Below are 25,604 nucleotides of genomic sequence, written 5' to 3'. Positions count from 1 at the left end.
GGTGCTGAGCTTGCCACTGGTGATCAAAGAGGAGTAAAATCTTGAGTACTAAGAGGGCGAATGGGACAAAAACGTGATGGCCATATCCTTTGATGATATCTCTTTCCCTGCCTGGAGAACCTCTTGCTGAAGAGCCTGCAACTTGTTGATGTGCTCCCACATCGTCGACGACTTTGCAGGATTCATCACCCACATCTGAACTTCCAAGGAGATCCTCTTCATGGGTGATACCCTGTTATACAGAGAAGCCAAATGTTGCCAAATCCCTCTGGCCAGCGTCATATGCTTTATGTGATTGATCACCTATGGTGTGCAATTCAAGAAGATGAAAGAACGAACGTAGGCACTAACACGATCCCATAACTATGCCTAAGCCGCCCGTTCCTTCCGTTTAGAGGGTAACTCCCCGTCTTCCAACTCCGGTTGTGAAACCCCAATAACAATGAAATCAGCCAAGTCATAAGACTCTTGGCATCGTGATTGATGGTGCATATGTGGATTTATCTATCATGGAAACAGGACATTGGTCTTTCATGAAGAAACAGGACTTTGGTAACAAGGATACAGGCCTATGGTTTATGGATACAAGTCTATGGTTTATCAGATACAAGTCTTTGGTTTCGTGTGGAAAGCATGTCTCTGAATTCATGTGAACACGTTCTAGTTTTCTCGAGGTTACAAGCTGTGACTGCAGGAAGGACATATGGTTTGGTACAGCCCTCCTGCTGTTTGGGGAAGGGTTGTGGGAATCCATGATTGAGATGGAGAAGACCTTTTCAAGCAGGGAGGTGTTGTACAGGTGTGCCTTCTCTATGGAATGCTTTGCTGTAATAGCGAGAGTTCTTATTGGGAAAAGTCCTAGGTGAAAAGCAAAAAGGGATCCTATTGGTAAAGGATTCGACAAGTTTTACTTTGTACTCATATTTGATCAGTAACGAAATACCGCAAGGGGTGCCACTGCATTTTGGGGCCAATCGGTGTCCTTGTACTATTTGTAGGAGCATTCTAGCTCCCCTATTTGTTTTCCGGGATATCGTCGACTTTTTCAAGGAGGCGAGCCCGTGGTTGTTGCATCAAAAGCTTCTATATGAGGAAAGTGGAAAGGAAGTACAGGAGACAGTACAGGATTGTGTGTCTTTGCCTATATGAGGTGAAGAGCAAAAGCTAAAGATGAAGCTCAGGAGAAAAGACATCAAGGACAGGAAGTAGTCAGCCAGGAACAAGAAGCAGTTGAAGTGTTATGGTGCAAGAGATGGGTTGAAGGCTATGGCTTTCGACACTTTGTCACCAGTGGTATCTTCACGGAGACTTCATGGGTTCAGAAGGCAGCTTCTTTCTATGTTTAGCAGTGGTGGTCTACTATGCTTCATTAGGGACTTGTGCTTACCACTTGGGTGGAGTGCAAGCAGGTTTTGGGTGCCTGAGGATGTATCAGATGAGGCTCAGTTGGAAGCAGAGGAACTTGATGAGGTTCTTCTTCCAGAGCAGATACTGGCACATAAGGAAGGAAAGGTACAAAAGGTAAAGTTTCCCGTCCCTATCTTGTGAAGTTTAAAGAACTATTCATTGATGGATGCGAAGAGGATGGAGGAGGGTGACTTAGCATATTCACCTCAGGTATTGCAGTTTATCTCGACGCCTTTGAGTTGGAGCCGACTCTTGTGACGGCTCATTCAGGTTCAACAGAGCATGGGTCTGGAGCATTGCCTGATGAACACTCCACTTCTATAGCACCTCCACTCCCTTGTTAACAAGCTCAATCTTTGTATTCACCCGAAGGTACTGAGGCTGACAGTACATCTGCTTATGGGACTTCTATGATATTGTGTACGAGTCACATGAGATCGTACAGTTGGGTATGGTTCACAGTCAGCTGCACCTTGAACTATAACTGCAACTATGGATGGTTTTTGCCTTTGGAACTAAGGTATGACTGAGGAAGATTGATCTTTGTCATATGGTTCTGGCTGTTCTTGACCACAGGATCGGTCAATTGGATTCTGAGATGATGCTATTTGTGGAGTTGGTCTCCTTTGGAATGGCATGGTTTGGTTTAGCTCAAAGGTTGCGGCAACCTGAGCTAACACTTCAAGACTCTATGAAGGGCATAAGTCTTGCGAGCAGTCCTAGAGTTGGTTTGGTTCATGGATATATGGATTGAACTCTATATGTGCATGTATTTATACACTTTCTGAGGTATTATGGTATTCTGGTGCCATTGGATCTTGGTACCCTTGGGAATACACGGGGTAATACTCTGGATGTGTCAAGATGAGATGCATGTATGTTGAAATGATACATCAGGTACTTTACCATGTTCATGGTGTATCACTGAGTGTGGCTCTTGCGGGGTGGCCATGTGTAGAGTGTGTAAAGCATCAAGAGGGACATATGTGGGAAGTACTTAGTGGATGTATAGTTAAGATGCATTGAATGCTTTCATATGCTTATGTTGTACCTCCAGTCGTGGATATTCATGGGTGTAAGGCTTGCGAGCAACCCTGAGACTGTTTTTTTGGAGTGGGTAGAGCATCTTGAGGAGCATATTGTTTGCGAATGCATATATGTGTCATGCATATGTTTGTCATATGTAGAATGATGCATGGTTTTGTTTTTGGCTAACACACATCACGTGTTTCCACTTGGTTTTAAACTTTTGTTGCAGGTTCTGAAGGAACAAGCAAGAGTTGTTTGTCACTTCGATGTGACACTATGGCCTTATTGTTCAGGATGATTGTTTCATCACCCAGATGCACTGGAGGGGCATTGCTTTGGTCATATGGGGACTCTTTCTTCATTGGATGCTTACTGTGTTATTGAGTGCAATCGAGGTTGCTATTTTTCAAGAGGGGGGTATGTTACGATCCCGTGTTTTTTTCCCTCTGGACAACAAGCAGGTGGGCACGTGACGCACAGTGTGGACAGGCATCAGTTTGAATGTGAAAAGGAAACGCCTATATGGTGGCCAGCCCAAGTGTGAAAGGGCACAAAAGGGAATTTTATTGTTTATAAGGTTTTTAAACCTTTGATGCTTAAAAATATTTTTTAATTTTAATTTTTAAAAGCATGCGTTTTTAAACCTTGGCTTTTGGCGTTTTTGAGAAAAAAAACGCATCGTTTCTTTATATAAGGAAGGTGGCGGAGATTCGTAGGTGGCCATGTGTGGAGATCGCCGTGTGCGAGTCGCCTGTGGGAATCAGTTCCGCTAGGCATGGGTTATAAGCGGCGGGTGGCGCTGCTGCACTTATGGCTACAGGTGGCGGGTGGTGCTGTTGCTGCCGCCGAGTGCTGCTGCTGCCATCGGGTGCTGCTGTACTTGACCGCATGGATTGCTGCCGGGTACTGTTGTGGCTACCACCACTACTGCATGTGCTACCGCCGCCGCTAGATGCTAATGCTGCTACCAGTTGCTGCTGCTACCGCCAAGTGTGCCGCTGCTGCTGCCAGGTGTGCTGCTACCGCCGGTTGTGGACTACAGACGGACAGTATAGGGCAGCCAAGCAGGCAACCAGATGGGCAACCAATGATGGGTAGCCAGGCAGGCATCAAGAAGGAATTTCTCTGCAGACAATATGGCAACCAGACGAGTGTTAGATGGGAGGCTCTCTACGCCAAGTGGCTGCATGTGTGGAAGCAGTCAGCGTGGGTCTCTCTCTCTCTCTCTTGAAGAAGGTGAGCTGAAGGACGCACCGAGGGACTAACAGCCAAGGGGTCTCTCTCTCTCTCTTCGCAAGCAGGCTTTGTTTACGAGCTTTGGATACAGAGGATCAAGTTAAGAAACACAGGATGATGTTCTTGGAAGAGATGTGTGTTGCTCTTCATCTTGGACTTATGTGTATTCAGGGATTGCTTGACACGTCCTCTATCTTTCTCTCTCAAGCTTTTTCGCATCGTGATTGATTGATTGATTCAAGCAGGGAAGTGTTGTACAGGTGTGCCTTCTCTATGGAATCCTTTGCTGTAATAGCGAGAGTTCTTATTGGGAAAAGTCCTGGGTGAAAAGCAAAAAGGGATCCTATTGGTGGTAAAGGATTCGACAAGTTGTACTTTGTACTCATATTTGATCAAGTAAAGAAATACCGCAAGGGGCGCCACTACGTTTTGGGACCAATCGGTGTCCTTGTACTATTTGCAGGAGCATTCTAGCTCCCCTGTTTGTTTTCCTTTTCCAGGTTCCCATGGGTGATGAAGTTTTTTGTGTGCGAGTGTTTGTTCCACCGCACGTCAGATTTTTGAAGGCCGGTCTCATGGTTCCATTGCTAGGATATCGTCGACTTTTTCAAGGAGGCGAGCCCGTGGTTGTCGCATCAAAAGCTTCTATATGAGGAAAGTGGAAAGGAAGTACAGGAGACAGTACAGGATTGTGTCTTTGCCTATATGAGGTGAAGAGCAAAAGCTAAAGATGAAGCTCAGGAGAAAAGACATCAAGGACAGGAAGTAGTCAGCCAGGAACAAGAAGCAGTTGAAGTGTTATGGTGCAAGAGATGGGTTGAAGGCTATGGCTTTCGACACTTTGTCACCAGTGGTATCTTCACGGAAACTTCATGAGGCAGCTTCTTTCTATGTTTAGCAGTGGTGGTCTACTATGCTTCATTAGGGACTTGTGCTTACCACTTGGGTGGAGTGCAAGCAGGTTTTGGGTGCCTGAGGATATATCAGATGAGGCTCAGTTGGGAGCAGAGGACCTTGATGAGGTTTTTCTTCCAGAGCAGATACTGGCACATAAGGAAGGAAAGGTACAAGGTAAAGTTTCTCGTCGCTATCTTGTGAAGTTTAAAGAACTTTTCACTGATGGATGCGAAGAGGATGGAGGAGGGTGACTTAGCAGATTTTTTTTTTTCCGAGAAAAGATCCTTTCATTAGTTATATAAAAACGCCCGTAGGGCTACAAAAGATCTCTCCTGCTCATAAGAGAAGCAGAGCAGTGAATACAACAAGGCAGCCCGGGAGACTCTCCCTAGGTGCTGCAAAATACAAGCATCAGTACAAAGGACTGAAGGGCTAAATCATACGATAGGGGGGGGGAAAAGCCAAACAGGTGGCCTGTAATGCCAACGGGGGGATCCCGTGTGTAAGGTATAGAAGGGGCTGCTGCGCCAAGTGGTGTGAAAGGCCTGGCGCCGCAAGATCGCCTCATCCAAGTCGCCCCGGATGCGGTCATACTGTCCTCGCAGGGTGTGGATCAACTCCTGCCAAATCCCCCGTACAGTCTCTGCTGGTGGCTCCAGTCTCCCCTCAAAGGCCGTGAAACACCGGGCCCTCCAGGTGAACCAGATGGTGAGGCTGCTGAGGAGCTCCCATTGTAAATCCCTCTCCTATGTCCAGCTGGCGGACGAGAAATCCGGTGCCGGAACCAGGCGAGGCTGGCCCCTAATGAATGTGATGGCCTGACTGTCTTGCTCCATCTCATAGCCCATAGCAGGCCCTGACGAAGTCGACCAAGCAACGGCACCCCACGTAAACATACCCTCTGGAGAGAGGGGGGCCAGAATACGCAGCATCCGCAGCCAAATCTGCTGCGCCTGAGGGCAATCCCAAAGGCAATGTCGCTGTGTCTCCATAGGGTGGCCGCATCGGACGCAGGCCGCCGGAAGACCGCTGTAAACAAGCCAGGTGCCAACTACTGAGCCCGTGTGGGCGACCAGCCACCACTGGAAAGTCGAGATCCTGCGGGCCTGTCGACTAGCCCAGAGCCGAGCCCAAAAATCCTTCAGGAACTCCTGTGAGAGTCCCTGTAGCCGCCAATGCCCCGCTCAGCTGGAGAGACCATCCTCCTCGCCGTCAAAATATGCCGCCCCAGCCGAACTGTATACTGGAAAAAGGTGATCTCTGTGGCCTCAAGGGATGCATAAGGATCATGCCACTCGTACTCCCCAGGGTCCCACTGTAGCCGGGTCAAGGGGCGCGCTGCATATGCCCATATGCGCCAATCCGGGAGCACATCGACAGGGTCGGGATCAATATGCCACTTCCGAGAAGCGGCGGCCACTACCCGTATCCTCTGAAAGGTGCACTCTGCAACCAAAGGCGACTCCACCTCCACTCTCTGAAGTCTGCCCTCGTCCTGAATCTCATAGTAAAGGCATCTTCCATCCTCAGTGCAAGCTCTGACAGCAATCAGGATCTCCAACTGTGTAAAGGCTCCCATCCACCGTGGGGCCACTAGCTCGAAAAGCGTGAACCACTCCTCTGTGAGTGCCTCCTGAATATCATCCCTCATAATCAACCCCCCTCTGAAGTGACTCAGCCTCTCCACCTGGATCTCCTCTGGGAGACTGCAGAAGGCCTGCCAGTCTCCAAAATTACGTGCTGGGCCTGCCGCTAAAGGTCCCCAGGCTAGACGAGGCCGAGAACCCAACATATGACCCTGCTCTGTGCGAACCGCTGGGCTCCAGATGAGCGGCTGTCTGGCCCGCTCCTCATCACAAGAAGGAGGCCGCTGAGAGAGCCCCGGTCTCAGGAGCTCCCAAGCTCTCAGGATGCTCAAAGCAAATCTGTCCTCCCATCCTCTACTGAGGCCCGTCCTCCTCATCTCTATGAAGATCCAGCGAATCTCTGGTGCCCAAGTGCCCCCTGCTGGGGGAGCCCGAGCCTGCAGCCGGTGCAAGAGAAGCTCCTTCCACCGCTCAGCGCCTGGAAGCAGCCCCCGAACAATAAGCTTCCCCAATAAGGCTCTACTCTGATCGACTGGATCTATAATGCCCAAGCCTCCCTGAGCCAACGGAAGTGTAATAACTGCCCATGCAACCTTTGCCCGGGCTGGCTGACCGTCCCGCCCAGACCAAAGAAAGTTCCTGATCAGCCTCTGTACCTGGCTGATGCAAGAGCTCGAGAAGATCCAGCAAGACGTAATGTACCACATGGTCGCTAACAGCACCTGATTTGCCACCACCACCCTCCCAGCCAAGGATAGTCGAGCTGTACTCCAATACAAAAGCTTCTTCCGAATGCTCAGAAGAAGCGGGGCAATCTGCTGCTCAGGTGAAAAATCTAGTCCAATCTGGCATCCCAAATACCGCACTGCTGTGCCAGGAGGAATCCATCTAAAACCGGGGTCCGGGCTCCATGCCGGAGTGGGAGCACTACTGATCCAAAAGGCCATTGTCTTGCGCCAATTGATCAATGCTCCCGAAGCTGCACTAAAAACCTGGAGCGACTGCTCTGCCCGAAGAAGATTGGCCTCTTGGCCATGCAAAAATAAGCCCGTGTCGTCTGCAAACTCTGCATCGAGCAGGTCCTCCCCCCTGACTGGGAGCTGGAGTCCTCTCAAACCAACCTCCTCTGCCGTCAAATACATGCTCATAGCCTCCGCAAAGAAGAGAAAAAGAAAAGGGGCGAGGGGACACCCCTGACGGACTAATCTGGTCAGCTCAAACCTCGGCTCCCGTCCTCCTGCAATCAACACCTGGCTACGAGCTGTGGAATACAGAGCCGCCACCCCTCTGATCCATCCTGGCTCAAAGCCCAGGCGAAGCATAGTGCCCTCTAAGAAACCCCAATCAACTCTATCGTATGCCTTCTCAAAATCGAGAAGCATCACGACCAAGTCCTCGCCAAGAAATCTAGCTCGGGCCGTCGCCCCCAGAAAGTAAAGATGTTGTCAAGGATACTGCGTTCCTTGACGAATCCTGTCTGGGTAGCATGAATCAACTCCCCCAGGAAGGGCTGGATCCTCAAACTCAAGGCCTTTGCTAAGACCTTGTAAACAGTATTGAGGAGCGTAATAGGCCTCCAATGCCGAATATCATCTGATACTCCCTCCCCCTTGGGGATAAGAAAGATCAAGCCCTCTGAAAAGCTCTGTGGCATCACCCCAGTGTCCAAAACATACTGAAAGCCCCTGCGGAGGCCTGGCCCCAAAAGGTCCCAATAGCGCATAAAAAAGGCCGGCGTCAGTCCGTCCTCCCTTGGGCAACTATGTCGCGGCAGGACCCTCAAGGCCTCGGCAAGCTCAATCTCTGAAAGAGGCGCACCAAGAACTGTACGCATACGATCTGTGACCCTCCTCTGCACATGGGCCCACACAGCCTGTCTGCAAGCATCTCGATCCTCAGTGGCTGGCTCTGCTGAAAGCAGGTCTCTATAGAATGCAGTGGCAATGGCTCTGATCTCCTCGGGCTCAGTAGCTACCGATCCATCCGGTCTACCAAGCTGACGGACTCCTGCTCGAGCATGGCGGTGTCCAGTGATCTCAAAAAACTCCCCAGTCACTCTATCACCAAGCTGCGTCCACTGAGAGGCCTAACGACGATAGTAAAACTCATGTCTCTGCTCCTCTGCCTCTCTAACCTCCTGGCGTGCCTGGCTCAGCTGTGACGCCTCCCACTCACATGCAGGCTGCTGCTCCTGAAGGCGCTGTAGCGAAGCAAGGCTGCGTCTCAGCCGATGCTCCCGCTCGCGAATCTCTCCCAGCCGTGTCAAAGCTGCAGCGTGCAAAAAAGAGCTAAGCTCGATGAGTCCCTGGGCACACTGGCCTGCTGCATCCTGGTCAGAGCACTGACTATCATGCCAAATCCTCTCAATGTCCTCAGCAAGACTGGGATCTGTAAGTACCCTCTCTGGGATCCTCAACTGCAAGCTGGGCTCCCGTGTCCTCTCCTCCAATGTCAAGATAACTGGCGAATGATCTGAAAATGATGTGCCAGCGAGAATGCCGACGGAGCCCCCTCGCTCCCCTAACCAATCGCCCACATAAAAGCGATCAATCCGTGATAGATTAGTCCCTCCCTGCCGGCGATCCGACCGAGAGGAACTAAGACTGTCCTGAGAGCGGGAGAAGGCCCCATGCTGCCATGCATCAGTGATCCTCAGTGACATGCAAAACCGGTCCCAAGCTGCAAGCTCCGTGCCGTGCACTGTAACATGACTTCCTCCCACCCTATCGGCCGGGTCCTCAAGCATGTTGAAGTCTCCCCCATCACACCAATGTGCGGCCTCTGGCAATGCATCCGTAACCTGGGTCCAGAACTCTGCTCTGGCACTAGCACGATTGGGCGCATAGACGTTGAGCACGCCCAATAGCTCATCATGCATCCTCAGAATGACATATTGTGCTCTACCAGCAGGCACAATGATCCCTCGATCCACAATGGCCTGCCGCCGTACATCTGCAATGACCATGCATACTCCTCCCTGTCCACCCAAAGGACCAAACCCTGCAGACCAAAAGGTGTCCCATCTACCAGGCATCACCGAACCATATCCCCGGATCCTGCTCTCACCCAAGTGGTGCTCCTGCATCATCAAAATATCAATGCTGCCACCAACCAGGCATCTCTGAAGCTCCTGCCTCAAGCAACCACGATAGCGTATAAAATGTGCTCCGCCAAGGCCCTGTACATTCCATGAGATGATCCTCATGGATGACCTGCTGAGGTGGATGCTGTCTCAGCCGTACGGCGGGCCTTCGCAAGCGGCTTGGATGGAGAGTAGTCCCCATCCGAGCGGCTGCGAATCTGCCCACCTGGTGTACTGCAAGAATCACGGATCAGGCGCCAGTGGCTGTGGCCCATGGCGACTGCCTCCCGCTCTGACAGAGCAACCTCGTGTATGCATACATATCCAGGGTCGCGTGCTAAGTCTGCCACTATGCGAACGACCAAATGACGAATCCCTGAGGCATCCACACTCCCGGGATCCAAGAAAAAATAAGCCAACTCCCATAGTCGGCCTATCACATCTGTCACCTCCAGATCGCTCACATGATGAGAAAACTCAACTGCCTGAGTCTTCAAAGTACTAAGAGCGAGCTCTAGAGTCCACTCCCGGTCGCAAGGGCCACATAGAGGGAACGAGAAGGCCACCGCTGAATCAAGTGCCTCCTCCCCGCGGGCCGGAGGTATCACTACATGAACTCGGATGGGTGCTGGCTCATGGGGGCCCTCTGCTCCAAAAAGCCGTGTGAAGGCGTAATCAAAAGCCTCCGAGCGCTGTCTAATGCCGAGGCGACTCAGCCGACTGCGGATAGATGATATCCTTGAAGCCCGAATCGGCATGGTAGGTCTCCTCTGTGGTGCTCGAGCGAGGTCGGTGCTCAGCGCCCTCCGGACTGCAGGTGAGCGCCAGGGGACTGCCAGGGCCTCCCGGGAAGGTGAGGCAGGCGGGGGGGGGAGGAGGGGGGGGCGAGGGGGGTGGAGATGGAGCCGCTGCCGAAACCGGAGCGGGATGAGGCGAAGGTGGAAGCGAGGCGGTGGGAGGGGACGGGGGTGGGGGGGTGAAGGAGGGGGTGCTGGCATCTCCTGGTCCTCAGTCGTCGCCGCAGGGGTCTCCTCCTGGAGAGGAGCAAAGCTGTTCCTCACGGGAACCCAGTGAGGCTGAGACTGTGGCTGCTGCTGTAGCGGTCTCTGAGTGTGCTGCTGCGGCTGTCTCCCTCGGCGGCGCCCCTGTCCAGGCTGCCACTCCGAGGTCTCTGTGGCCTGAGCAGGTGTCCCGGAGGCAGCCTGCCGAGCCGCATCTGGGGGCGGGCCATCAGGGGCCTGCTGCTGTGGTGAGGGTCGGGGTCTCCTGCGAGGGCAGGCCTTAGCCAGATGACCGACCTGCCTGCAAATGAAGCACTGGTTCGGGAGCCCCGAGAACTCCACTCTCTGATCAATCCATCCCCCCCCTATCCTAGGTAGCTGAATGACCTTAGGAAGGGAGGAGATGTCAGACACCAAAACTCTGACCGAAGGTAGCCCAGCTGCTCTGGCCACCACTGAAGCTGCTGTGGAGCCAGTCTCTAGTACCGAGCCCACCAATGCTCCTAGCCTAGAGAGGAGCGGAAGATACTCCTGGCGGAGTCCAGGGAAGCAAACTGTAACATGAAAAAGGCGCTCTCCCTACTCAGCCGCTGCTGGGTCAAAGCCATGCTGCCAAGGTCTGAAGAAAGCCCGAGCACCCCTGATGTCAAGGGGACTCATGGCAAGGACCTTGGCCACGCTCTGGACTCGAACTCGATCTGGTAATGTCCACGGCCCAATAGCTGTACGTCCAGGATCTTGCCCACATCTGCAAGAAGGCGGGCCTGGAGAAGATCCCGGATCTCCCCTCTGCTGGGGCGAGTGCAGATGGTGGAATGAGCCTGGAGGCGTTCCACCTCTGCGGTGAGGCTCGCTTCCTCTTCTGGCGAAAGAGAAAGCCTGATGGGGATGTCCTCAGGGGCGGGCGAGTGGGCTGCGGATCAGTCCCTCTGAGGCGGGGCGGGAGGAGCCTCCATCAGTGTCTGAAGCTATGGCGAAGGCGAGGCGAAAGCGGAAATCCTGCAAGAACCGAGCTGCACACAGAGAGGCGGAAGACGAAGGCCGGAGAAAAAACCCCCTGGGGGCGGAAGTCAGCAAGAAAAAGGAGGGGGGGTGAAGCGGCTAAGGAGAAACCCTGGGGGGGGGGGGGGGGGGGGCGGGAGCTGCGCGCAAGAGGGGAGGGGTGGAGAAAGAGCGGGCGGAGGGGGGGGGCGGGGCGCTGCAGAGTGAGGGTGGGCGCGAAAGAAGGGGGGGTGCAAAGGCGAGGAGGGGCGGCGGGCAATGCAGCGAGGGAGGGGGGCGCATCAGCGAAGGCAGGCGGGGGGGGGGGGGGGGGGGGGGGGCAAAAGGAGGGGCGGCGGGGAGGCGCGAGGAATGAGGGGGGGCGCGAGGAAAGAGCAGGCAGGCAGGCGGGGGGGCGCAGGTGTGCAGGTAGCGCGAGCAGGGAGGGGGGCGGGAGATTCAACGAGCCGAGAGTCTCGTTAAGGAAAATTATTTTTCAGTGTCCCCAATTGGTGACTTAGCAGATTCACCTCAGGTATTGCAGCTTTATCTTGACGCCTTTGAGTTGGAGCCGACTCTTGCGACGGCTCATTCAGGTTCAGCAGAGCATGGGTTTGGAACATTGCCTGATGCTAAAGAGGGGGGTAGCACCTCCACTCCCTTGTTACACAGACAGGCTCAGTTTTTCATCTAGGAGTCGCTTGGTGACATCTTTGTATTCACCCGAAGGTACTGAGGCTGACAGTACATCTGCTTATGGGACTTCTATGATATTGTGTACGAGTCACATGAGATCGTACCATTGGGTATGGTTCACAGTCGGCCGCACCTTGAACTATAACTACAACTATGGATGGTTTTTGCCTTTGGAACTAAGGTATGACTGAGGAAGATTGATCTTTGTCATATGGTTCTGGCTGTTCTTGACCACAGGATGGGTCAATTGGATCGGTCAATTGGATTCTGAGATGATGCTATTTGTGGAGTTGGTCTCCTTTGGAATGGCATGGTTTGGTTGAGCTCAAAGGCTGCGGCAACCTGAGCTAACACTTCAAGACTCTATGAAGGGCATAAGTCTTGCGAGCAGTCCTAGAGTTGGTTTGGTTCATGGATATATGGATTGAACTCTATATGTGCATGTATTTATACACTTTCTGAGGTATTATGGTATTCTGGTGCCATTGGATCTTGGTACCCTTGGGAATACACGGGGTAATACTCTGGATGTGTCAGGATGAGATGCATGTATGTTGAAATGATACATCAGGTACTTTACCATGTTCATGGTGTATCACTGAGTGTGGCTCCTACGGGATGGCCATGTGTAGAGTGTGTAAAGCATCAAGAGGGACATATGTGGGAAGTACTTAGTGGATGTATAGTTTAGATGCATTGAATGCTTTCATATGCTCATGTTGTACCTCCAATCGTGGATATTCATGGGTGTAAGGCTTGCGAGCAACCCTGAGACTGTTTTTTTGGAGTGGGTAGAGCATCTTGAGGAGCATATTGTTTGCGAATGCATATGTGTCATGCATATGTTTGTCTGTAACGCGCGGAAGCTCTGGGTAGTCTTCTTTCAGCCTTAAACACTCTTGAAGACCTTCTGATGCAAAAACGCACCATGATGCAAAAACGCAGGTAGAGATAGAGTAGAGAGAGAGAGTGAGAAGTGCTGGAATTTCAGTATATACTATGTACAAAAAAGGTACAAATCTGTACAGCCATGGGCTGCCTTCATAAAAAGGTTCCTAACCCTAAATTCTGTCCCCTATGGGACCTCTAAGTGACCCACACCCCTAGTGGGTGGAATGCTTACAATGATGAGCATCTATGCTTTATATAGGGGTCTTGGACATATTTTATGCTGGCCGACTGCTGGTCGGCCAGTCATAAATGCATAAAACATGTTTAATGCTGCCGACTGGTCCTGATGCATGCGCTTCTCAGCCGCCTTGTATTCTGGTACAGCCGACCACTCCAATGTGCAGCCGACAGCCCTGTGTGCAGCCAGCAACACCCTTTCCTGTAGCCGACAACCATCTGGTCTTCAGTTTGCTCTCCATGCCTGTCTCCAGTCTTCACTGCCCAAGGTGATCTGTGCTCTATCATCCTGATTCTACTCTTTATCTGGCTGCCTCTTCTGGTTCTAGCCCTGAGAATGTCCATGGCATCTGTGATGCACATGACATCCCCCTCTGCTAAACTTGATGACGGGAATCCAACCTGCTCTTGGATGACTGTCATCATCCCAATCCTGTTCCGAAGTCCCTCTGTCATCATCCATCCCTGGCAAACCTTTTTTCTCTGAAAATCCGTTCTGTTCTCCAAACCACTCTGTCTCTGATGAAGATCTATGCATCTGGTCTTCCTCTAGTCCACAATCCATTCCTGCCCCTGGCTTTGAACACGGTCTTGGTCTGGAACTGAGTCTGGCACTCTCACATCACCCTTGGAGGATCAACCTCCCTTGGGACCGTTCCCTTAGAACCCATCTGGCTCACGGAACTGCCATCCCCATCTGGCACTGTGGAACACCACCAACAAACCTCCTGGGAGTTCTTCCCGATCTGTGTTCCCGCCTTGGGCTTCGAATCCGTGTACTTTCCTGTACCTTGGACCTGTACACCATCATATGGGACTGAATCAGTGTTTAGCTTGGCTGAGCCTGATGCTCTGATACCAATGTAACGCGCGGAAGCTCTGGGTAGTCTTCTTTCAGCCCTAAACACTCTTGAAGACCTTCTGATGCAAAAACGCACCATGATGCAAAAACGCAGGTAGAGAGAGAGTAGAGAGAGAGAGTGAGAAGTGCTGGAATTTCAGTATATACTATGTACAAAAAAGGTACAAATCTGTACAGCCATGGGCTGCCTTCATAAAAAGGTTCCTAACCCTAAATTCTGTCCCCTATGGGACCTCTAAGTGACCCACACCCCTAGTGGGTGGAATGCTTACAATGATGAGCATCTATGCTTTATATAGGGGTCTTGGACATATTTTATGCTGGCCGACTGCTGGTCGGCCAGTCATAAATGCATAAAACATGTTTAATGCTGCCGACTGGTCCTGATGCATGCGCTTCTCAGCCGCCTTGTATTCTGGTACAGCCGACCACTCCAATGTGCAGCCGACAGCCCTGTGTGCAGCCAGCAACACCCTTTCCTGCAGCCGACAACCATCTGGTCTTCAGTTTGCTCTCCATGCCTGTCTCCAGTCTTCACTGCCCAAGGTGATCTGTGCTCTATCATCCTGATTCTACTCTTTATCTGGCTGCCTCTTCTGGTTCTAGCCCTGAGAATGTCCATGGCATCTGTGATGCACATGACATTGTCATATGATGATGCATGGTTTTGTTTTTGGCTAACACAGATTGCGTGTTTCCACTTGGTTTTAAACTTTTGCTGCAGGTTCTGAAGGAACAAGCGAGAGTTGTTTGTCACTTCGATGTGACGCTATGGCCTTATTGTTCAGGATGATTGTTTCATCACCCAGATGCACTAGAGGGGCATTGCTTTGGTCATATGGGGACTCTTTCTTCATTGGATGCTTACTGTGTTATTGAGTGCAATCAAGGACGCTTGCTATTTTTCAAGAGGGGGGTATGTTACGACCCCGTGTTTTTTCCCTCTAGACAACAAGCAGGTGGGCACGGGCACAGGACGCACAGTGTGGACAGGCATCAGTTTGAATGTGAAAAGGAAACCCCTATATGGTGGCCAGCCCAAGTGTGAAAGGGGACAAAGGGAAATTTTATTGTTAATAAGTTTTTAAACCTTTGATGCTTAAAAATATTTTTTTATTTTTATTTTTAAAAGCATGCGTTTTTAAACCTTGGCTTTTGGCATTTTTGAGAAAAAAATCTAGATTCATGTGAACAGGTTCTAGTTTTCTCGAGGTTACATGCAATCTGTGACTGTAGGAAGGACATATGGTTTGGTACAGCCCTCCTGCTATTTGGGGAAGGGTTGTGGGAATCCATGATTGAGATGGAGAAGACCTTTTCAAGCAGGGAGGTGTTGTACAGGCGTGCCTTCTCTATGGAATGCTTTGCTGTAATAGCGAGAGTTCTTATTGGAAAAAGTCCTGGGTGAAAAGCAAAAGGGGATCCTATTGGTAAAGGATTCGACAAGTTGTACTTTGTACTCATATTTGATCAAGTAAAGAAATACCGCAAGGGGCGCCACTGCGTTTTGGGGCCAATCGATGTCCTTGTACTATTTGCAGCAGCATTCCATTGCCGGGATATCGTCGACTTCTTCAAGGAGGCGAGCCCGTGGTTGTCACATCAAAAGCTTCTATATGAGGAAAGTGGAAAGGAAGTACAGGAGACAGTGCAGGATTGTGTCTTTGCCTATATGAGGTGAAGAGCAAAAGCTAAAGATGAAGCTCAGGAGAAAAGACATCAAGGACAGGAAGTAGTCAGCCACGAACAAGAAGCAGTTGAAGTGTTATGGTGCAAGAGATGGGTTGAAGGCTATGGCTTTCGACACTTTGTCACCAGTGGTATCTTCACGGAAACTTCATGAGGCAGCTTCTTTCTATGTTTAGCAGTGGTGGTCTACTATGCTTCATTAGGGAGTTGTGCAAGCAGGTTTTGGGTGCCTGAGGATGTATCAGATGAGGCTCAGTTGGAAGCAGAGGAACTTGATGAGGTTCTTCTTCCAGAGCAGATACTGGCACATAAGGAAGGAAAGGTACAAGGGAAAGTTTCCCGTCGCTATCTTGTGAAGTTTAAATAACTATTCACTGATGGATGCGAAGAGGATGGAGGAGGGTGACTTAGCAGATTCACCTCAGGTATTGCAGCTTTATCTTGACGCCTTTGAGTTGGAGCCGACTCTTGCGACGGCTCATTCAGGTTCAGCAGAGCATGGGTCTGGAGCATTGCCTCATGCTAAAGAGGGGGGCCCTTGCGAGCAGTCCTAGAGTTGGTTTGGTTCTTCATGGATATATTGATTGAACTCTATATGTGCATGTATTTATACACTTTCTGAGGTATTATGGTGTTTTGGTGCCACTGGATCTTGGTACCCTTGGGAATACACGGGGTAATACTCTGGATGTGTCAAGATGAGATGCATGTATGTTGAAATGATACATCAGGTACTTTACCATGTTCATGGTGTATCACTGAGTGTGGCTCCTACGGGATGGCCATGTGTAGAGTGTGTAAAGCATCAAGAGGGAAATATGTGGGAAGTACTTAGTGAATGCTTTCATATGCTCATGTTGTACCTCCAGTCGTGGATATTCATGGGTGTAAGGCTTGCAAGCAACCTTGAGACTCTTATTTTGGAGTGGGTAGAGCATCTTGAGGAGCATATTGTTTGCGAATGCATATATGTGTCATGCATATGTTTGTCATATGTAGAATGATGCATGGTTTTGTTTTTGGCTAACACAGATTACGTGTTTCCACTTGGTTTTAAACTTTTGCCACAAATTCTGAAGGAACAAGCAAGAGTTGTTTGTCACTTCGATGTGACGCTATGGCCTTATTGTTCAGGATGATTGTTTCATCACCCAGATGCACTGGAGGGGCATTGCTTTGGTCATATGGGGACTCTTTCTTCATTGGATGCTTACTGTGTTATTGAGTGCAATCGAGGACGCTTGCTATTTTTCAAGAGGGGGGTATGTTACGACCCCGTGTTTTTTCCCTCTAGACAACAAGTAGGTGGGCACGGGCACGGGACGCACAATGTGGACAGGCATCAGTTTGAATGTGAAAAGGAAACCCCTATATGGTGGCCAGCCCAAGTGTGAAAGGGGACAAAAGGGAATTTTATTGTTTATAAGGTTTTTAAACCTTTGATGCTTAAAAATATTTTTTTTATTTTTATTTTTAAAAGCATGCGTTTTTAAACCTTGGATTTTGGCGTTTTTGAGAAAAAAAATGCATCGTTTCTTTGTATAAAGAAGGTGGCGGAGATTCATAGGTGGCCGTGTGTGGAGATCGCCGCGTGGGAGTCGCCTGTGGGAATCAGTTCCGCTACGCATGGGTTATAAGCGGCGGGTGGTGCTGCTGCGCAGGAATCAGCCGAGTGCTGCTGCTGCGCTCAGGTGGGTGCTGCTACTGACGGGTGATGTTGTACTTGAGCGCATGGATTGCTGCCGGGTACTACTGTGGCTACCACCACTACTCCATGTGCTACTGCCGCCAACTGCTACCGCCGCCGCCAGATGCCAATGCTGCCACCAGTTGCTGTTTCTACCGCCAAGTGTGCCGCTGCTGCCGCCCTACCAGGTGTGATGCTACCGACGGTTGTGGACTACAGACGGGCAGTATAGGGCAGCCAAGCAGGCAACCAAATGGGTAGCCAGGCAGACGTCAAGAAGGAATTTATTAAGATGGAGAAGACCTTTTCAAGCAGGGAGAGGTTGTACAGGTGTGCCTTCTCTATGGAATGCTTTGCTGTAATAGCGAGAGTTCTTATTGGGAAAAGTCCTGGGTGAAAAGCAAAAAGGGATCCTATTGGTAAAGGATTCGACAAGTTGTACTTTGTACTCATATTTGATCAAGTAAAGAAACACCGCAAGTGATGGGACCAATCGGTGTCCTTGTACTATTTGCAGGAGCATTCTAGCTCCCCTGTTTGGTTTCCTTTTTCAGGTTCCCATGGGTGATGAAGTGTTTTGTGTGCGAGTGTTTGTTCCACCGCCTGTCAGATTTCTGAAGGACGGTTTCATAACGCCAGAGGAGAAGTTTATTGGCAAGAAACCTGATTTGTTTCACTTGAAAGTTTTTAGATGTATTGCATATGTGCATGTGCCAGATAAGTTGCGTACTAAGCTGGATCCAACGGCAGAAAAATGTGTGTTTATTGGGTATTCCCTTGAGCAAAAGGGATATAGATACTATAATCCTGCTACACGTGAATTGAGGGTAAGCAGGGATGTTGTATTTGATGAGATGAGTAGCTGGTATGCTGCTGAAAAAGATGCTGTTGGGACTGATGTAAGTGGAAATGTGGTTGCACAGAATGCAAGTCAGCAATCACAGTCATTGAGTAGACCAGGAGAGTCCTCATCCAGCGGTTCTATTGATAGACCATGGAGTGGCAAGCTGCGTCATAATACTAGTCCCGGAAATGTAGTTGGTACATCACATAAAGGCAAAGAAAAAGTTGTTAAGCCCCTTGGTATGCCTGATATTTTTGCAGGGCATTCTCTTGTTGATGGAGAGTCTAGTGGCTCGGAGAGGAGCCTTGATGAGGAGCTTGGGATTCCAGCAATGAGGACACTTGGTGTGAAGAAGGCTAAGGAAGCCATCAATGCAAAGTTACGAAGAGCTGGAAGAGTCAAAAACCTATGCAAAGGTTGACTTATGATGGTTATGTGACACATCACTATGCTTATATGACAAAAGTTGTGCATGTTGTAGAACCCACATGTTTTGATGAGACTATTGGAAATGTGTGTTGGGAGAAAGCTATGGATGAGAAGATGAATGCATTGTATGGAAATGAGACTTGGGATTTGGTGCCATTGCTTGAAGACAAGAAAGCTATTGGTTGTAAGTGGGTGTATAAGGTGAAACATAATAGTGATGGTAGCATAAGCAGATACAAGGCTAGATTAGTAGCCAAAGGATATGTGCAAACACATGGAATTGATTATGAGGAGACATTTACCCCGGTTGCAAATATGGCAACTGTGAGAGCTGTGATTACGGTGGCTGCAAGGATGTAAAAAATGCATTCTTGCACGGTGACTTGCAAGAAGAAGTGTATATGGAACAGCCACCTGGTTTTGAGGATACAGGTCACCCAAAGTATGTATGTAAGCTTCGTAAGGCTTTATATGGACTGAAGCAAGCTCCACGAGGATGGCATGACAAGATTGCTGAGTATCTTGTCACTATTGGTTTTCATATGGCAGATGCACATCACCCCTTGTATGTGCGCAAGAGTGATAAGGGTATTGTGATCATCACCATCTATGTAGATGATCTTATTGTTGGGGGTGACAACTTGGATAAGATTGAACATGTGAAAAGTCTTCTCAAAAGGCAGTTTGAGTGAAGAATCTGGAAGATCTATGCTACTTTTTGGGAATTGAGATCATTTGCACATCTAATGGTATTTACCTGTCACAGAGACAGTATGCATTGGACATGTTGTCCAAGTATGGGATGGCTGATTATAAGTCAATCTCAGTGCCATTAGATCAAAATAGTAAGCTTGGTGCGGATGCAAGTTATGTGTTTGAGGATCCCACTATATACAGGAAGATTGTGGGGAGTTTGATCTATGTCATGATCAACAGGCCAAATTTGAGTTACACTGTTGGCTTAGAGAGCCAGTTTATGCAGGTTCCGTGCAAACCACATCTTGATAGTGTACGACGCACACTTCGGTATTTAAGGGCCACTATTGATTATGCATTGTTTTGTGTAGCAAGTGTACCATTGGAGCTATATGGGTACACAGATGCAGATTGGGCAGGTAGCATCTCAGACAGGAGATCTACCAGAAGATTTATGTCTTCATTGGAGAGTGCTGCTGTGACATGGAGCAGCAAGAAGCAACCCACAGTTGCCTTGTAAAGTATAGAGAAGCTGCAGTGGCAGCATGTGAGGTAGCTTGGTTACGCAAGCTACTTGCTAATTTGGGGTTGCATGTGGAGAGAAAGGTTATCATATATTGTGACAATCTTAGCAGTATACAGTTGTGGACTACACCGACTAGTCCACACCTACCCACTCCACTTAGTGTGTTCACATTATGGACCGCTTGTATATACTCCATTATGTGTATTAGTCACTTTATCTTCTTTATAGATCTCTTTTGTTGTGTGAAGAAGAAGAAGAATTTTCAGCCTCACCTTGTGTGTTCTCTTCTAAGGTTTGTGTGAGTGTGTGTGTGCTTGCAAGAGCTGAAGCTCTCTTCTCCCCTGCAGCTTTTCAATATACCCACAAATAACCGGATGTCATCAGCAGTCTGCGGAATCTCCCAATTGACTCTCTCGGCCACTTTGGCTGGATCTAGATACACAGTTGGACAAGGAGCCTGAAGAGATAATGCTAAGCCTACAATCGGACCACAAGGAGGAAGATGCTCATCAACTCTGTTAGTTGTGACAGTTTTTTGGGAGTTGTAGCCCCAGGTTATAATGACCAGTTTTCCACAAGTTATGTGATGGTAAGCATGTTGCATTTTGTGCCACCATGTGTGATCACTCTGGATTCCAATAGGTAAGTGCCGCGCAAGGTCACAATCAGGGAGTGTATAACCCACTTGGAATTGGAGCAACAGTGAATGGATGTTTCCTTGTGCTCCAAGTTAAGCAAGAGTGGATGTCATGTGCATCAATTGATGGGATGCCACATGGACATGATTCTCAGCATTAGCACGTTTAAGGGTAATTTTTGGGGCAGAATTGGAACAGCTAACGCACCCAAGAAGGACCCCAAAAGAGCCAAGAGCCAAGACCAAGAGCACAGGTGTGGAGCCAGTTAGACGATTGGACAGTTGGCCAGTTGGAAGTGCCAACTACAGTGATGTGTGCTGCCCACCAATCCTTGACTCGCCAACCAGCAAATGTGCACCTATTTAAGGATGGGCTAGGGTCGACTCATTCATCCAAAGCCAGTTCTGCAATGCCAGGTCCTAGAGCAACAAAAACAAGTGTTGAATCAGCAATAGCAACGTTCACAGTTGCACAAGTCTTGGAACAGTAAGTCATCTTTTGTTCATGCATTGTAAACATTAACACTAGGGTTTAGGAGTCTAGATCTGGGTTTCCAGCATTGTAATCATTGTATATATTCATCAGCGATATACATCATAGATTAGGTTGTAATGCAAGCCTCTCCTCTTCTACTGTGCGTTTTCAGATTGTTCCTGTAATTAGCATTGATTAGCCTTCTAGTCTGTGTTTAATTAAGGCATAATCAAGCACACTTCCACACACATGTAACAGCCATAAATAGACACTTAGAGGTCTCAGCAAGAAATTAAGGAACACCTAGCCTTTGATAATCTAAGATCCATAGCTTCACCTACGGGATTTCCTTCAAATAATTTACCCCAGATCGAATGAGATAACTTCAAAAACATTATTGAAAAACGATCTTGATTGCAGTGTTATGTACGAGTGTTACCAAACACTAGAGCCGATCCTTCACATTTGTCACGGGAAGAGGGTGGAGGGGGGCTTTCCAAGTCGCAAGAGGAGTGCTGGGACCAAACACCTCGCCCTGTATAGATCCTGAAGAAAAAAAAACATGAAACACAAATATTGGAATACCACAGACCAGGGCCTTGCCATTTTCATGACTTCAATATCGCATCAACAAATCAAAGTAGTAAGAAATGACCTGTACAATCTTCTCTTTGACCACTTCAGTATACCTGCAATCTTGCCTGGGTCAGCATCTGCAGAATGCTTTTGCTGTTGAATAGTGTCGTTTGGGTGAAGTTCCCCTTGGAATTCAAGGCTTCTTATACAATAACAACTGTCCATGAGTGGGGCCATACCTGGCTGCCCATTAACCATAGGCATGCAATTTTATTCATCCAATGCCCTGCCCACCCCATGAGCCACCTGATATCTGTGAAGGCCCTTAGCTTGGTTTCACCATGGCAAAGCTCGAATGCCTTGAGCAAGTACTTTGACTTATATTGCAAGCAGCTTGATCTCCCACAACAACACTCATTTCAGGCCCTCCCAAGCTTCTTTCTTGAATTGGCACAGTTCATTGATCTGTGTGCACAATTACAGAAATGAACACATGTGCATTTTGAATACCAGCGCTAAGCCAGCACTACTACTAGCCAGCATCATTATTTACATCAAGCCAGAAAAATTGATTAATGCATCTGGTTCTTAGGGCCATGTTGCCATGCAGGCTGGAAGCAGATAGCAAAGAGGCCTGCCCATACATATCAGGTGGGCTTGGCATACTTTGAAGTAACTGCTTTGCCTCCTTTAGATACCCAGTGCGGGCATACGTATCAGCGATGCAGTTGTAATGCTTGATACTTGGGGTGACACCATGGTTTTCAATCATACTTTTGTAGTAGTGATAAACCTTATCACGTTGACCTGCATGCCCACATGCTGAGAGGACACTTGCATAAATCGACTCATCCGGTACCAAGCCTTGTAGCTGCATATTCTCAAAACATTCAGCAGCAAGATTGGAATCCCCACATAGTGCATACCCTGCAATCAGAGCACCCCACGACACAACTCTCTGGTTTCGTGAAGTTTTGAACACATTAAACGCCTCCTTTGTGATCCCACATTTTACATACATATCTACCAGGGCGTTCTCAACAAATGCATCTGATTCAAGTTCATTTCTGATAATTTGATCATGTACAAGCTTGCCCTGACATGTGGCTCCTATCGAGCCACATGCTTTCAAGATGGAAGACATGATAAACTGATTTGCCTCAACACCTATCTGTTGCATTTTGCCGTACAATTGAAGGGCTAGAGAGCCATTACCTTGCAGAACACATCCAGCAATCATGGCACCCCAAGACGATATGTCTCGCTGTTCTAGATCCCCGAACACTTTGTATGCCTCCTCGAGGTCCCCACATTTGGCATACATGTCAACAAGGCTGCTACCAATGACCACATCCAGCTTGAGTCCACTTCCGACCAACTGATTGTGAACCCATTTGCCCTCACTTAAGGCACCTATTGTGCCACATGCTTTTAAGGTGCATGAAAACACATAAGTGTCTGGCCTGATGTTATCTTTTTGCATCTTCTCAAACAGGTCTATCGCAAGAAAGCCGTGTCCATGCTGGGCATATCCGGCCATCATTGCACCACATGACACAACATCTCGACTTTGCAATCGATCGAAGACATTGCGTGCCTCCTTTAAGCTCCCACATTTGGCATACATGTCAATGAGGCTATTCCCAATGACCAAATCCAGTTCCAAACTGCTACCTAAAATCTGGTTATGTATCAACCTGCCCTCCTGAGAGGCCTCCACTTGGCCACATGCTTTCAAAACACACGACAAAGAAGCTTTGTCTGCCTTTATGCCCTGCTGCTGCATTTTCTCAAAAAGCACAAGGGCAGAAAGGCCAAGTCCATTTTCAGAATGAGATGCCATCATCGTAACCCACGACACAGCATCTTGATTCCCAGATTTGCTGAAGATTCCACATCCCTCATCTAGCTTACCACATCTTGCATACATATCAACGAGGGCATTCCTAATGACCACATCAGAGTCTAAATTGCTTCGAATTATCTGATTGTGTATCAATTTGCCGTGTTTAAAGGCTCCTAAACCACCACATGCTTTCAAGGTGCACAGGTACATGACTTTGTCTGGCTGAATGCCTTCATTTTGCATCTTCTCCAAAACCTTGAGAGCAAGAAGATCCTGCCCATTGTGCACATATCCTGCAATCATTGCACCCCATGACAGCATATTTGGGGTCAACAGCTTGTCAAAGACGTTCCGGGCATCCTCCAACGTCCCACACTTTGCATACATGTCAATAAGAGTGTTCCCAACTACCACATCTAATGCAAGTCCACTTTTAATGATCTGAGCATGTATCAACTTGCCATGCCCCAAGACTCCCAAGATGCAACATGCTTTCAGAATGCATGAAAATATAACCATATCTGGCTCTATCTCTGCACGCTCCATTTCCTGGAAAAGCTTAAGGGCAGGAAAACCATGGCCGTGCTGGGTATAACCTGCAATCATTGCACTCCATGAAACTAAAGAGCGATTTGACAGTTCATCAAACACCTTGCGTGCCATTTCTAAGCTGCCACACTTGGTATACATGTCAATAAGTGTGTTGCCGATCACAACGTTTGATTCAAGTCCATTATTGATGATCTCGTTATGTAACAGTTGGCCTTCCTCGAAGGCTCCAATGTTGCCACAAGCTTTCAAGATGCATGGAAATGTGAATTCATTGGGCTGTATGCCCTCCTTTAGCATCCTATGATACAACTCAAAAGATCCGGCCACATTTCCATGCCTGGCATGTGCTGAAATTACTGCATGGTAAGTGCGCATGCTAGGTTCCAAGACCCTGCAAAACACTAGATTTGCTTCCAAGAAGCTCTCATTCAGTACAAACAAAGGAATGAGATGGTCTGCTAGAATGGCCAACGAGGCTATTTCCATGCTGGCGATGATGGAGTGCAGGGACCTGACATGTGCCAAATCTTCCTTTGATCTCAAGCCCCGAAGGAGGCGGCAGACATGGCTAGGAAGCAGACGCATTCCTTGCATGTACATGAGTACCATGCTTTGAAGGGCCTCCTCCTCCATGAGTTCAACCTTGTGCATGTAACCAACATTTCAATGACTTACACGCAAAGCTTCTGCAGCTTTCCATGATGATTTGAATTCAACCATCAACCTGGGCTTTGCAGGCTCGGGATGCATATCAAGCTCCGAAGCTTGTTGTGTAGCGGCCGCGTCCCACCAGCGGCGCGGCGCCTATTTCCACGTCGGCAATCCCTGGAGTTTTTCCACGTCAGCAATTACTTTGCACGTGCGTGCTACGTGCCTTCTTTCTCTCTCCTGTGCGCACCCCCACCCCCTTCCTAATGCCAAGCAGCTAACCATGGGCGCATACTATCGATACACACTATGCAAAGCTTCTATATGATTTTTAAAAAAAATTAAAGAATTTGCCATTCAATGATTTACTTGTAGACTACATGATTCTACATCCAAAACGATCAAAGGTATATCAAAATGTGCTGATGCGATATGGTTGTCCGATGGAGTTGGTTAGTGGACAGATGTAGTCACTTTGATGCATCATGCAATGCCAATGTACCTAGTCTCTTCTCTCTCTCTAGGGCCCTTATAAAGGCCAGATCCACCCGAGTTCAAGTCCCACCATTGGTCGTATATGCCCTCGTGTTGCATTCTACCGACGTTAATACCTCCTCCCTCCCTCCCTCTCTCTCTCTCTCTCTCTCTCTCTCTCTCTCTCTCTCCTCCCTCCTCCCTCCCTCCCTCTCTCTCTCTCTCTCTCTCTCTCTCCTCCCTCCTCCCTCCCTCCCTCTCTCTCTCTCTCTCTCTCCTCCCTCCTTCCTCCCTCCCTCCTTCCTCCCCCCTCCCTCTTTTCCTCCCTTATGAAGAAAAGCATCTCTCTCTCTCTCTCAAAAGATTCTCTCATGCATGGGTTAGTAGTAGGAAGGAGTGGCAAGAGCAAAGGGCAGAAGCATTGTTAGCATAGGAATAAAATCAACCTTTAAACCTAAGGCATGTAGAATCTAGTACTAGCAACGAGACAAGTAGTCATCCTCCAACCTGTATCCTTGAACTTTTTTCATTTCCTAGTTTGTCTTGCTTTCTTGCTTAAGCAGTGTTGCCAAGGATGGATCAATTTAGACCTACAGAATATAGACCTTCACTAAAACTCA

General features: G+C 48.7%; 1 protein-coding gene across 3 annotated transcripts in view; it reads right to left on the bottom strand.

Annotated features, from left to right (window-relative positions):
- Window positions 1-24,869, bottom strand: part of LOC147604299 (pentatricopeptide repeat-containing protein At4g18520, chloroplastic-like) — a 30,594-nt gene extending 5,725 nt beyond the window's left edge. Inside the window, exons 1-2 of one of the 3 annotated variants that reach the window (XM_086795377.1) lie at window positions 21,544-24,764; window positions 21,328-21,434 (exon numbers count right to left, since the gene is read on the bottom strand). In XM_086795377.1, the coding sequence (XP_086651503.1) occupies window positions 21,997-24,513 (2,517 nt within the window). In that variant the 5' untranslated portion in view covers window positions 24,514-24,764 and the 3' untranslated portion in view covers window positions 21,328-21,434; window positions 21,544-21,996. Of the gene's footprint in view, window positions 1-21,263; window positions 21,435-21,543 lie in introns of those variants that run through there. The other 2 variants (XM_086795378.1, XM_086795379.1) reach the window with 2 other exon arrangements.
- Window positions 24,870-25,604: the final 735 nt, after the last annotated feature.

The sequence above is a fragment of the Cibotium barometz genome, chromosome 62 (genome assembly GCF_041138505.1).
Source record: "Cibotium barometz isolate CiBa-2024 chromosome 62, ASM4113850v1, whole genome shotgun sequence".
Taxonomy (NCBI): domain Eukaryota; kingdom Viridiplantae; phylum Streptophyta; class Polypodiopsida; order Cyatheales; family Cibotiaceae; genus Cibotium; species Cibotium barometz.
Note: the sequence above shows the minus strand (reverse complement) of the source record. Positions and strands in the feature narration are given on the sequence as shown.